Source organism: Crocuta crocuta, unplaced genomic scaffold (assembly GCF_008692635.1).
Source record: "Crocuta crocuta isolate KB4526 unplaced genomic scaffold, BGI_CrCroc_1.0 scaffold183, whole genome shotgun sequence".
NCBI lineage: Eukaryota > Metazoa > Chordata > Mammalia > Carnivora > Hyaenidae > Crocuta > Crocuta crocuta.
In genome coordinates this window covers 797,801-811,895 of record NW_027529431.1, presented here as the reverse complement: position 1 = coordinate 811,895, position 14,095 = coordinate 797,801, and the positions used below count along the sequence as shown (strand labels likewise).

Below are 14,095 nucleotides of genomic sequence, written 5' to 3'. Positions count from 1 at the left end.
TGTAAATTTTTTTAAAGAAAACCAAAAAGGAGTAAAGAAAAAAAAAAAAAAAAAAAAAAAAAAATACAAAACAAAACAAAACCATTCCCAGAAGCAAGGTCTTTTTCTTAGTGATGAAATTGGAGACATTAGTTTTTTTACAATAGTAGGTTATCAATTTATGATGATGTTCAGTAACCTCATGGTATGATACCCATATAGCTTCAGTCTGTTAACCACATGTATCATTGAAAAATGTATGTATTTTGACAAGAGATGTTTAAAAAACAAAATTTTGGGAAAGGAGTTTTTATACATTTGTACCAAATAAACTCTTAGTGTATGTATAAAAAACCAGCTATGCTGCAAATTGATTAAAGGCATGTGTTTGGAGTCATTCTAAAGCCTACCACCAGGTTTATCAATCAGGTTGAGATAGTTGGCATAAATCCCATTATTTGGGAGATTGTCAGGCAAGATGGAAGATGGCTATACCCCTCATTTAAGATGGCTATACACTTCACAATCCTACAATCCTGGCTACAAATCCTGGCTATGCTTGAGTTAGCAAGCATAATCCTCAAGTTATATTTAATGCTCCATATTTAAAAAAAAAAAAAAACAAAGCAAAATAAAGATGACAAGTCCTAGAGTAAATTCAGTGATGGCAGATATTTTCCTAAACTACACTGTCATTTATTTTAATATTTTTATGAAACATTATTTTTCATTTTGTCTTGTGAGTTATAATACAAAATGATTTTAAAAGTGCCATAGAACTCTTTTCTCTTTTGATGTTCCAGACCTGTATAATATTTCAAAATATCCACTGAAATTTATAATCCTTATGCTGGGTTTTGAATAAATTGCATTAGAGGAACAACTTATGTTGTCAATATAACGAATGTGATTTTACTTTTGAGGACTGCTTATTTTGGATTTTTATTTTAAATCAGTTCTAAATGAAATGGGCCAGTAATGAACAAATCTCCTTAATAAGCTCTAGCCCTCTCTACTAACAAAATGCGAACTCAGTTTTGCATTCAAACAACATGCCTTACCAGTCACACACCAATTTGTAAAACACTGAATCTCTATATCTGGAAAAATCACAAATTCTATCTCAAAATTCTTTTACTACTAAAAGACTTAACATACCTCCCATATGAAAGTACCTGTACTACCCATCTCTGCCATTTACCACATTGTATTAGAAATTCATTTCAACATCAGCATGTGAGTTAAATCTCAAACAGGAAACCAAAGATGAAAAAAACTCAAGCATCATTCTCGATATAGTACGCACTCAATGAATATTATTTCAGTTACTGAATCTTCCTCCCTAACAGACTGAGAACTCCTTGAGAAATATGTTCACATCTGATATGGGGATCCACAAATATTTGTTAAATGAAAAAAAGAGCAACTTACTTCTTTGACATTTTGGCAAATAAGTTTTCTTATTTCTATAGAAATAGGCCATGAAGTTGCAATATGTAAATCAATATGAAGCATTATTGTTCATGTCATATCATTTTATGTGTTTCGTCTTATTTCTTATAACTTAGTTTTTAAAATAATTATAAAATTTAGATAATTATGTAAGATTACATTAAAGATAAAGAGAGATCCTGGTTCTTTTACAAACATGATATAATTATATTTTTTGATTCTCTATTGGCAAATTCTGTGTGCTAATTTTCATTTTCCCTTTGAAAATCATTTCAAGGAGAAACATTTGATTAAATCCCTTTGATTATTATATTAACACCCATAATATGTGACATAAACAATTTATAATACCCCCAGCATTATCGATCCCATAAATACATTGCATTAGTAAAACTCTTTTATTTCTGATTACATGTGTATTTTTAAACTACATGTTCTATCAAGATTAATATCCCAAAATATTCAGTTGCATTTTTATATCAAGTTAGCATTAATTCAATTATACAACAGCCTTTATGGCATAGACTTGGTCATTAATAAGCAATAACATCATTAATTCTATTGCAATGGTAGACATAAATGGATTCTTTCCTTAGACTTGCATTCTGATTACATATTTTATTTTTGTTTCAAAAATCCACAGGCATATTTGACTGTTAATTATAATATAATAATTATCAATCTATAAGAGGATGCAAAATCTATTTACATTTTGTGGATAATATCTTTACATTGCCACTTACTAACACCACTGGATTTAAATTGAACTTTTCTTAAAAATAATGTATTTCTTTTGAAAAAGGCCACTTTAAAACCAGGAACACAGAACACAGCCTGTTAAAATCAGTGAAGAGCTAGACCAAGAAAATTCTTGAACAGTATTTAATAGGTAAATTAAGCATGTATATTGGTTATGTAAAGCCTTCAGAGGAAAAAATATCCAAGAATGGAACCATATCAATGAAGCCAAATGGATTGGGGAAGAGACAATTATGAGGAATTCATGCCGGCAGATGAGAGCTGTACATGATCACCATGTATGTGGTCTGTGGTGCTGCATGTGAATAGAAGGGAATATTTTGATAATTTGAAACCACACGGATGGATCTAGAGAGAATAATGCTAAGCAAAATCAGTCAGTCAGAGAAAGACAAATACCATTTGATTTCACTCATATGTGGAATTTAAGAGACAAAAGAAATGAACAAAAGGGGAAAAAAAGGAAAGAAAGAGAGAGAGACAAACCAAATAAACAGACTCTAAACTATAGAGAACAAACAGATGGTCACCAGAGGAGGGTTGATGGGGTGAGGGGGTGATGGGTGAAATAGGTGAAGGGGATTAAGATTACACTTATCTTGATGAGTAAGGTATGGAAGTGTTGAATCACTATATTGTACACCTGAAACTAATATAACACTGTATTTTTGCTACACTGGAATTTTAAAAAACATAAAAACAAAACAAAAAATATTTAGATAAACTTTGTAAATCAAGCACTAATTTATATATATATATATATGCAGGACCTATAGCATTTTTAAGTTTGAGTTGAGTTAGCATCATATGACATAAAAAATTAGAGATTTTTTAATATTATGCTGTTGTATACTTTGGAATCAAAGAAGAGTGTGCTTGGAAATTGTGTAATTATCATTTAAACTCTTACTTGACTGGACCATGTGGAGCCAGAGGGAGGCACAATTAACCTGTTGAGAATTAGGGAAATGAACAAAATCCAAAACACATGATGTACTAAGAGTTTAAAAATGGCCATTTTGATGAATATTATATATAGATATCCACATTTCTTTTCAAAATTATAGAACAAATATTAGTAAAAACTTTGAGTCTTTCTCATTTGTATGCATTTATCATAATTCACATGTTTTTAGACTGCCAAAAGAACACAAAGCAAAAAAATCAAAATTAAATTACTCTGATCTTTCTGGAATGCTCTATTTACTTTAACTAATATTTTTTGAAACAGCCAAAACAAAAACAAACAAAAACCTTCCCTTCTTTGATGGATCCTAGGAGTATAGGGGAGTTTCTAAAATGCATTTTCACTGCATTGTAACATTGCTAGAATTATATTCCTTTTAACTGTTAAAACTCTCAATTTATATCATTTAAAAACTGAAAACACAAAGGAAGTGATTCGGTTACATTGTAAGAGCACCGCTGACACAGTGTCCTTTATCTGTACTGGGATCAAAACAACAAATACCTTAAAAGATACAGGCAGATGATATGAGCTAGGTTTTAGGCTAAAAGGCATGATTTGAAGTAGAGCAAAGTATGAAGCTGTGCATGCCCTGCCCCCAAAACATTCAGAGACAATTTACTTTAAACACTTGTGCTACTCAAATTGATGTACAACTTACGGAGAGACTCATATACTTCAATGCATTAAATGCTATAAATAGAATTTAATGCTCTCTACATTTCAGTCCCCTTTCTTTCATCTGAAACATGGGCATAATTACCTAATGGGGCTAGAAGCAGAATCTGGGTCCCTTGCCATTACAGTACCAATGATCGTGCCCACTTCAATGTCTTCATGAACTTCAAACAGGTAGGAGGATCTGCTAAAAATAGGAGGTTCATCCACATCGTCTACGGAAATTTTCACAATCGTTGTATCTTTAAAGGGTCCCAGGTAATAAAAACGTGGATCCACGTGGGTATTTTCTGCTTCAACCTTCAGAGTGTAAAGTCTTCGGCTCTCATAGTCAAGTGGCTGTATAAATAAATCATCAAATTAGAGTGAGGGAAATTGGATTATATGTTCCTGTCAAGTTACAGTGTGATTTTCAAAGCCCGGTTGAGTTCTGTCAAGTTGTTTATTAACTGAAAATAATTAAAAGTAATAAAAAATAATATCACATTTACGTATCAGATATGGTTCAATTTTTACTTTTTATGCATTCAATGTGTAATACTTCAGAACATAGGAAAATTAGAATTTAAATCTTGGAAAGATTGAAAAGAATCTTAAAACCTATTTTATAATGTGGTGATTCATTACAAAAAAATGGGCTGGTAGATTGTGTGTTTATGTGTACATGTGGGTATGCACAGGCTTGTGATACTGCTAAATGTTTGTAAGTAACAAATTTAGTTATCTTTTTACATTTATGTCATGATATTACCATTCAGTTTAATGGGCTCATGATACTACATAAACTTTATAAAATTTTGAAGACTAATATAAAACTTTCAACAGTTGTATGAAACATTGAAGATCAGGAAAACCTTGAGTAAAGAGAAGAGAGAAAAATTCTGATAGCAAATTAGTAATTAGGTTACATTATGAATAAACAAAAAGTGGGACCTACATATTGATGCAGTTTAACTATCATGAGTATGAAATCAAGCTCTCCCCTTCTTACCCCTCCAAAAGGTATGTTTTGTTAGCAGAGAAAAGACATTGTGGTTTCAGATTCCTTCAACCTTCCTTTTTTAACTGATAAGCAGTAAATTCTATTTGCATTATTATTACTTTCCAGTCATGAAAAAAAAAAAAAGAAGCTGCTTCCTCCTTTGTGGGTCACCGTCCATTTAAAAACATTTGGTCCTGTACTTTGGCCTTTGCAACAGAATCTGCGGATAGTTTTGATTACTCATTTCTTTAGTGGTTACTTAATGCAATAGAGTTTTCAGGACATTTCATTAGGATCTTTCATGGGGCCTTAATTTTTTCTTATAATAACTGTACTCAGGCTACAATAAAAAACCTAGTTACCTTTAAACTGAATCACTGAGCATATGTTAGCAGAAAAGTTTCATTTATGTAGCAGAAGGGAAAATGTGAACAATTAAATTATCTTCAAAAATATGCTGTCTCTTTTTATTAGCAACTCTAATTATTGCTTCATACATCTGGATAGATGGCATGCTACTTTCTGTGCCTCCAAATGTGATGATACGTTGCCATTATTAGCTATTAACTATTTTTTCTAAAAGAAAACAGTATTATTATGGGGGGGGCTTTTATTAATATGGGTCAGAAATACAGTCACATATACTAATTTGCCTTTTAAATTTTGTAAAAACTCAGGTTGCATGTTTCAATCAACAAAAGTATTTGGTCAAAATGCCCAAGGAGATCTTTGGCTTTATGTCACTCCTGTTTGTGCGTGATGTAAATTACATTTGGACATGATATTGGTATCTCTTAATGGATAATGCATGTGTGGATAGCACATAACAAAACCATTATTTGCTAAATGGGAAGATGCGTATTTATATTGATGATGGGCACCTTTTTCACCGTTATGATGCCTTCTTGTGTGTCCTTCTCCGTTATGATGTCAAACATATCAGTCCCGTCACCATCAATAATTCGGTATTCTACTTCTGCGTTTTTCCCAGTGTCCGCATCAGTTGCTTTTACACTCCCAATGGCTGTGCCGACAGGGGAGGACTCAAGAACTCGAAGGTGGATGGTGTCTGAAAAAAAAGTATATATGCATACACACACACACACACACATACATGAGGGAGAGAGAATTTTCATTATAAGTCTTAAACTCTACATTAGATATTGGATGATTAGAAAGTTCAACACCCATAGTATGGATTAAGATTAAGGTCTAGGAATGGAAAAAGTGGAATTTAGGGGGTTTGGGTCTATGCATATAACAAATAGTTCCATCCTCTAATCATGTTAAGAACTCTGCTTTTAGAAGGAGCACATTGTCTTTTTTTTGCATTTGCACAGATAACTAAAGATCGGCTTTCAGTGCAGATACGTACCTGTGTGTGTTTATACAATCACAACAAATCCCAGAATATACAGTGAATATTTATATTTGTTTCCTCTTTGTTGTATTTAGTTCTTAACTAACCTTAGTTTATTTCAGCTAAAGAACAGAACATTACAAAACTCCATGAAATCAGCTATAGTGGGGAGGAATCCTATTTCTATTTGTGACAGCAGAAACAAAAGCTAGCCTGTGGGAGAAATACAAAGAGGCACTTTACAGTGTCAGTGTGAAACACTCAATTCTGACAAGCTCCCCTCTATTCCACAGCAAAACAAGAATTTATCTAAGCCCCTGGTGCATCTAGATGTGTTTCTAGTGGGAACAACTTCTACTGCTAATGAGATTTATGTTCAGAAACATAAATCTCATAAACTTATGATCATAAATTATATATTACTGACAGATTAATCAACCTGAAGCACACTTCTGATTATAGCACCTTCATGCTCATAAACCTTAAGTAATTCTCCTTCAGATATATAATAAAACCCAGACCTTTTAGCCAGTCATGCTCTTACCTGAGTAGATCTTCCCCGGTGTATTTTTCCTTTAGACACTTCTCTGAAGGATTTTGCACCAAACTGGACTTTACAAAGTTTTCTTGTCAAAACTTAATTTCCTACATGTCTCTCTCTGTTTTTCACATGCTAGTTCCCTCACATGAATTTCTTCCCCCACTACTCTCTTGTAATCACAATGCAATTTATCAAATCTGAGAAAATGACACGGTTACAGTGTTACAGTGAGTGTTTGGGGGCTGCGCTTCTCAAAATTCATATATTGAACCTGAATCCCCATTCAGTACCACAGAATGTTAACTGTATTAGGAGACAGGGTCTTTAAAGAGGTAATTAAGGTTAAATGGGATCATTAGGGTGAGTTCTAATCTGATATGGCTGGTGTCCTTTCAAGAAGAGATCTGGGCATAGGCACAGAGTGGGGACCATGTGAAGACACAAGGGAGAAGACAGCCATGTAGAAGCCAAGCAGAGGCCTCAGAAGAAACCAACTCTGCTGATCCTGAATCTCAATCTTGGACTTTTAGCTTCCAGATCCGCGAAAGAACAAATTTCTGTTTAAGTCACCCTTAACGGCAGTCTGTGGTACCTTATTATGGCAGCCCTAACTAACACAGGTACCTCCACATGCTCAGTTTGGGAAGTCATTTCCTATGACTCAGCATCCGCAATGCCCCAGTGAGTTTCAGCCTGTTCTTTTTTTTTTTTTTTAATTTTTTTTTTACATTTTTCTATGCATCTATTTTTGAGAACACTATTGAAAGCAACTCTCAACTCTTTCCTTGGCTACTGTCCTATTGAATAGCACTCTTTACCTTTGCTATTTCTAAAATCTCCTGTCCCTAAATATTCAGATGGCTCTCAGTCACTTCCTTCAGATGATTGCTCAACTGTGACTTCCTCAGAAGTTTTCACTAATAACTTTACTGATAATAGCCCTATTGGAAATACTACTCCCAATCATTCTTCATATTACTTGCAACAGCTATCATTAAATTATTTACTTATTTATTTTCATGTAACATGAAGAATTAAAGCAAAACAGGGATTTTGCGTTTTTTCACCAGTATTTTCTCACAATCTTTCTTTGAATGTAGTGGCCACTATATTCTTATTTGTGCATTGGATAAATGAGAAACTTCATAACTTGTGTACCAGCTCCTAGATGTGACTAAATTCAACCAAATCTCAGATGCTCTTATTATACACTGAAGTCAAATTATCTTTTTGAAAACAATAATCTTTGTGTGTGTGTTTTACATTTTTATGTATGAAAATAAACAGTAACACTATCAATAATTACTTAGAGCTGCAAAATTATTTGATTGGTCCCATTGAACTTGAAATGAAATATACATAAGCTGGCTCTCCCTAAACTGGCTTCTCTGTCTAGTCATCCTTTCTCTTAATTAATACTCTCCATGATGCTGGTCGCTTTCAGGTTTAGGTTTCTCCGGTATGCTTTTCTTACTTTGATTTTCCACATGACTCTGCCTGGAAGCCTCTAACACTTCTTTTGAAAAATATCTATTTCACAATCCTTCCATCACAGAACATCACCAACTCTAATCTATTTACAGATAGACCTTTCTTTAAAATATTAAATTTTCTAGAAGCAGCATCTCAATAAGTTGATTTATTACACTGTAGCAGAAGCAGCTTTTCTAAAATACAAAAATAATATCACTGCCCTACTGAAAGCACTTATTATTGACATTAGGATAATTTTTTAATTTTGTCATTTAGTTTATGATGTCTGTAAAATCTGCTTGCTGTTAAAATCTTCAGAACCACAATGATCTATTCTCAGATCAAAATGAAATTATTAGACATGCTTGAATAAATTTTAATAAGTCTGTATTAATTAAATTCTCAGACCATACTATAATTAAGCAGAGGTTAATATAAAAAAAGAAAACTCCCAAATGTTCAAATTCTTGAAAAGTTAAAAGAAAATTAAAAATAATTCCTATGTAACTGATGGTTCAAATAACACATAAATATAGAAACCTAAAAATAATTGAAAAATCAGTGAAAACAAATTGACACATGGTGCAGAGAAAATGATTCTATTCAGAGAAAGTATTTTTTAATGTTTATTTATTTATTTTTAGAGAGAGAGAGTGTGAGCATGGGAGAGGCAGAAAGAGAGGGAGAGAGAGAATCCCAAGCAGGCTCCAAGCTCAGGGTAAAGCCCGACATGGCCCAATCTCATGAATCGTGAGATCTTGACCTGAGCCAAAATCAAACAGTGGACACTTAAGCAACTGAGAAACCCAGGTGCCCCTAGAGAAGGTAATTTACAGCTCTGTATGTTTTTATTCAAAGAAAGACAAGCTGAAACTAATGAGCTAAGCATTAAACATAAGAATCTAGAAAAGAAAGACATAATAGCCATCAAAGAAAAAGAGGATAATAACTAAGATAAAAGCAGAAAGTAAAATATCATTGAAAACAAGTATAGAAAAAGAAGAATAAAAATGCCAAAAGTTAGGTTTTTTTAAAGGATCCACAAAATAAATACATAAGGTAAAATGGTTCACAAAAAGAGGAGATAGGGCAAAAAGTATTAAGAATTATTTTAAAGAAATGCAACTACAGATAATGTAGTGATTTAGAAATTCAGAGAATATTATGAACACTAAATATTTAGGTAAATTCCTAAAGATAATTAAAATACACCAAAAGCTACTAAAGAGGAAATAAAATATGATTTAAAATGATTTAATGATTTAATATGATATAATATTTAAAATGATCTACCCTCCTAAATACTAACAGCTCAAATATTTTTTATTCTTTTTTTAATGATTAAAAAAACTTTTTAAAAATTTATTTGGGAGAGGAGGGCAAGAGGGAGAGAGAGAGTTAGAGAGAGAATTCCATGCAGGCTCTACACTGTCAGCACAGAACCTGACATGGGGCGTGATCTCACAAACCATGAGATCATAACCTGAGCCAAGATCAAAAGTCAGATGCTTAACTGTCTGAGTCATGCAGGTGCCCCATGAGGTCAAATATTTTTAAGGAACATTCATGAAACAGAAAATTCTTTATATTCTGTTCTTATTGTAAAGTCTTTTGGAGAAAAGAAAAATTCGGACTCTTTCCCAACTCATTATGAGATCAGTATAACCCTGATCCTAACGCCAGATAAGAGTCCAATGACCATACAGAGTGAGTTAAAAGTCAAGATCCACCACACCTAATTGTATAATGTTTAGTAAGTTTCTTTTAATGAAGATAGAACTGTAACTTTAAATATAATGAGGTATTCAAAACTTATAATAAATGAAATAACTCTTATTTCATAATGTGCTAATGTGTCAAAAAGCCAGAAGAAAGATAACTACTCACATTTAAAATAAGAAATCTAATTATATCTTTGATTCAAAAATATAAATAACAGGAAGTTTTGCTTTTTAACTTGTTAACTGATATTTGTTTTAAAAATAAAATATCTATATCCTTCAAAACTAATTTAGAGTGCTATAGTTTATAATATTAGTGTTTAATTTTTTAAAGCCTAAGAAAAATCCTGTACTATAACAGAACAAAAATATCTCATAGAAACACCATAATGTTAAAACTGATAACACAAATCTCTATGTATAAATTCACGCTTATAAACTAATTGTACATTTTTATTTAAATCGTTGTCTCTACAAAGGCCTAGAATTTTATTCCACTAGCATCACATACAACCCTAATGCCCAATACTGTTTTCCATAATATAAACTAAATTTTCTTGGAGATTTGCTGTTCTAAGTCACAGGAATGGAAAAGAAAGTGGCATCAGGAATTCTTCAGACAGAAATTAAGTAAGTTAAGATCAATGGGATCATAGAAAAATATAAAAACCAACTTGTTTCTACTGTCCATCATTTTGAAAATGTGATTATTGATAATATAATAATAATTCAGTTGATTAAAAAACATTAAAACAGGCTTCTGGTACTATAAACTGGATAATTAAGTTCAACTGAAAAATGATATTGTGGATCATAAATTGGGATAGAAATGTACACCTGAAGGTTTTAAAAAAGGACAGGCACCAAATTGACAGAAAATGAGAACCTACAAGAGTAAGTAGAAAACTGAAATCCCCTTTTGGCCTGAGGATATTTGCCATCTCTACAAAACTGATCATTATTTTTATAGCCTCTTCAAGCAAGAAGGACATATAGCAAACTCCAAGTAATCCACAGACAGGTTATGCAACAACAAAGTGTCCCCACAATTAACTAGGATTAGTGTTTTGCAGGAAAGCATGATCTAAATACAAACCATGCTTTACAGCATTTTACGTTCCTAATATCAGTTCATATGATCCTAAAGAACTATATTTTTTACAGCCATAAGCACCTTTAACTGCTGGAAGAGAAAGATGACGCTGTAGCATCCATCAACACAATGGTAAAGGATTATAAGGCAGTCTACAGTCACTTCAGGGAGAATCTGTATATGGATAAGAAAACCACTGAAATTATGCTATCTGGGGGAGACTTTGCTTCTTAACTACCTCTTGTCATATCTTTCTTTTTCAAGTGCTTTTTATAAGAGCGAGGGACATTACTAGCCCTGGAAAGATATACTATAGCTGAATGAAAATACAATTGTAAATATTTGGCTCATAAAGCCACCAAAGAAGGAAAAAATTGGAGTCAGGTGTCACCAGATATATAGAGCAACATATGAAATGCCTGGTGAGATAGACACACACACATATATAAATACATGTGGATATAAATATATATATGTGTGCATATATATCCATATGTATTTGTATGTACTTATATGCATATATATTCTTAGCAAACAAATAGTTCTTTAATATTTTAATGGAATATATTATCAATAATCTTTATAAATACACTTTTGAAATTTCCTAACAAAGGTTAATTCAGCTCTTTCAGAGTGTTACAGGTATCTCTGCCTTATGAATGTTTTGAATTAACATTGTAAGTTTCCTCCCTTTCACCTTCGTGTTTCACAATAATTCTTAAACTACAAAATGCTAAGGCGTATTCAGATATTAGTAAAATTATTCTATTGCCAAAGACAGCTGTAAACTACATGGGAGGGGAATTACAAAGATATGAGGTAATTTCCAACTTTAGCCTGCAAAGGTCTCTCTTCAATTTCCTTCTAACATGCAAAAACTTTAGTTAAAAATTCTGCATCAGTATCTTTTTGGTTATCTGCAACAATCCTCAGCTCACACACACACACAAATTGTTTCTAAAACTTCAATTTACAAGTAAACGTAGGCCAATATTTTAGCAATCTTTAGCAAGGAAAAGATTTCTAAAATAAGACAAACGATTAACAATGCATAAGATAAAAGGTTGATGAATCAATCTATGCTCTAATTAACAACTCCTCTAAATAACAGACAATATAGAGAAAGTGAAATACCTTACAAATAGAAGAGAATAATTGCACATTGCAAAACACAGTTTGTCTAAAATCCATAAGAAAAGACAGATAAGCTACCAGAAAAATTGGTCAAGGACATGAATGGATAACAGTTTACAGTAGAAGAAACAAGAAAGGCAAATAAACAGAAATACACTGGATTTTTATCAAGCAAATGCAAATTAAGGCCATGATGTGATACTTACTATTTTATATCTACTAAATTGACAAAAATTAAATCTGACAAAACCAAGTATTAAAAGTATGTGGTATAACGGGAACTATTATGCAGAGCCGATGGGTGGTATATTTGGCACCATGGTTTTAATTTGGAAATGTACTAATTAGCTAGGGCTGCTTTAACAAAGTATTAAAACCATAGAAATTTGTCTTACAGTTCTGGAACCCAGAAGTCTGAGATCTAGGTATCTGGCAGTGCCATTCTTTTCCTGAATGCCGTAGGGGAGAATCCTTCTTTTCCTCTTCTAGCTTCTGGACCTTGCCAAAAATCCTTGGCATTCCTTGAAAGGACATCATTCCAGTTACACGGCCTTCTCCCTGTGTGTTCACATTGTCTTCTCTGTGTGAATATCTGTCTCCGTGTCCAAATTGCCCTTCTTTATAAGGATATCAGTCATATTGTATTAAAGCCCTAACCCTAAAGACCTCCTTGTAACTTGATTACTTCTTTTTTTAAATGTTTATTTTTGAGAGACAGATCGTGAGCAGGGGAGGGGAAGAGAGAGAAGGAGACACACAATCTGGAGCAGGCTCCAGGCTCTGAGCTGTCAGCACAGAGCCCAACATGGGGCTTAAACTTACAAACCCCAAGATCATGACTTGAGCTGAAGTCAGCCTTTTAACCAACTGAGCCACCCAGAGGCCCTTGAAAGGTCCCTAGTTTTACATAAGGCCATATTCTGACATATAGAAGTTTTTAGAGGACACAATTCAACCCATAACATGAAACAATGTGGGTTATATATATACAAAGTGAACTTAAATGGTAGCATAAACAAAGCCCAGCAATGCAGATGAGAATACTTGCAGAAATGCCATATAGAAAAACTATTTGTAAAATGGAAAAAAAAAAAAAAGGAAGGGAATCCAAATGTCAAACAGAATGCAAATAGGTAAATAAATTTGTTACATAGTATGCATGCCAACAAAATTCAAAAATGAAAACTGTGAGCTATAATTATGTGGGGAAAATATATATGAATCCTAAATACATAAGTGGAAATAGACATGTATCAAAAAATTTTATATAGTGTGATATTATTTTTATAAGCTATAAACAAAAACCACAAAATGTACTTTTAGAGATATGTAAATGTTATATGTATACTTATCTACATATATGTGTATAATTATCTATATATGTATATATAAATATATATTAATAACAAAATTTGAGGATCATGAATGTAAATGAAAACTATTTTTAAAGGCCTGTAATGATTCAAAGTGGTACTACTTATATTCTCTTGCAGTTATTATACACTACATGAAAGCAAACCCATATACACCACAAATAATTGTCAAGTCAAGTATCACTTAAAGTGTTGGTAATGGGGTCACCTGGGTGGCTCAGTCGGTTAAGTGACCGACTTCATCTCAGTTCATAATCTCGCGTGGATTCAAACCCCACATCCGGCTTTGTACTGACAGCTCAGAGTTTTAGGATTCAACAACGTGTCTCACAAAGTTCAAATATATATATGAAATCTATATATTATATAGCACATATATTATATATTATCATAATCACATATTATATAGAATATATATCATTTATATAATTATATATTTAAATATGTATATTTAGCATCTGTATTATATATAAATATTAATTATATATAATTGTAGGTAAATGATATTAATATAAATTATACCTTAATATAAATAATATATAATATATAGTAACAATAATATATATAACAACACAAGGAAACA

The 14,095-nt window shown here is 32.3% G+C and overlaps 1 protein-coding gene across 1 annotated transcript in view; it reads right to left on the bottom strand.

The window, feature by feature from the left end:
• Positions 1–14,095, bottom strand: part of CDH10 (cadherin 10) — a 197,871-nt gene that overhangs the window by 35,357 nt on the left and 148,419 nt on the right. Inside the window, exons 6-7 of the mRNA XM_077759571.1 lie at positions 5,699–5,886; positions 3,921–4,174 (exon numbers count right to left, since the gene is read on the bottom strand). Coding sequence (XP_077615697.1) covers positions 3,921–4,174; positions 5,699–5,886 — 442 coding nt within the window. The remainder of the gene's footprint in view (positions 1–3,920; positions 4,175–5,698; positions 5,887–14,095) is intronic.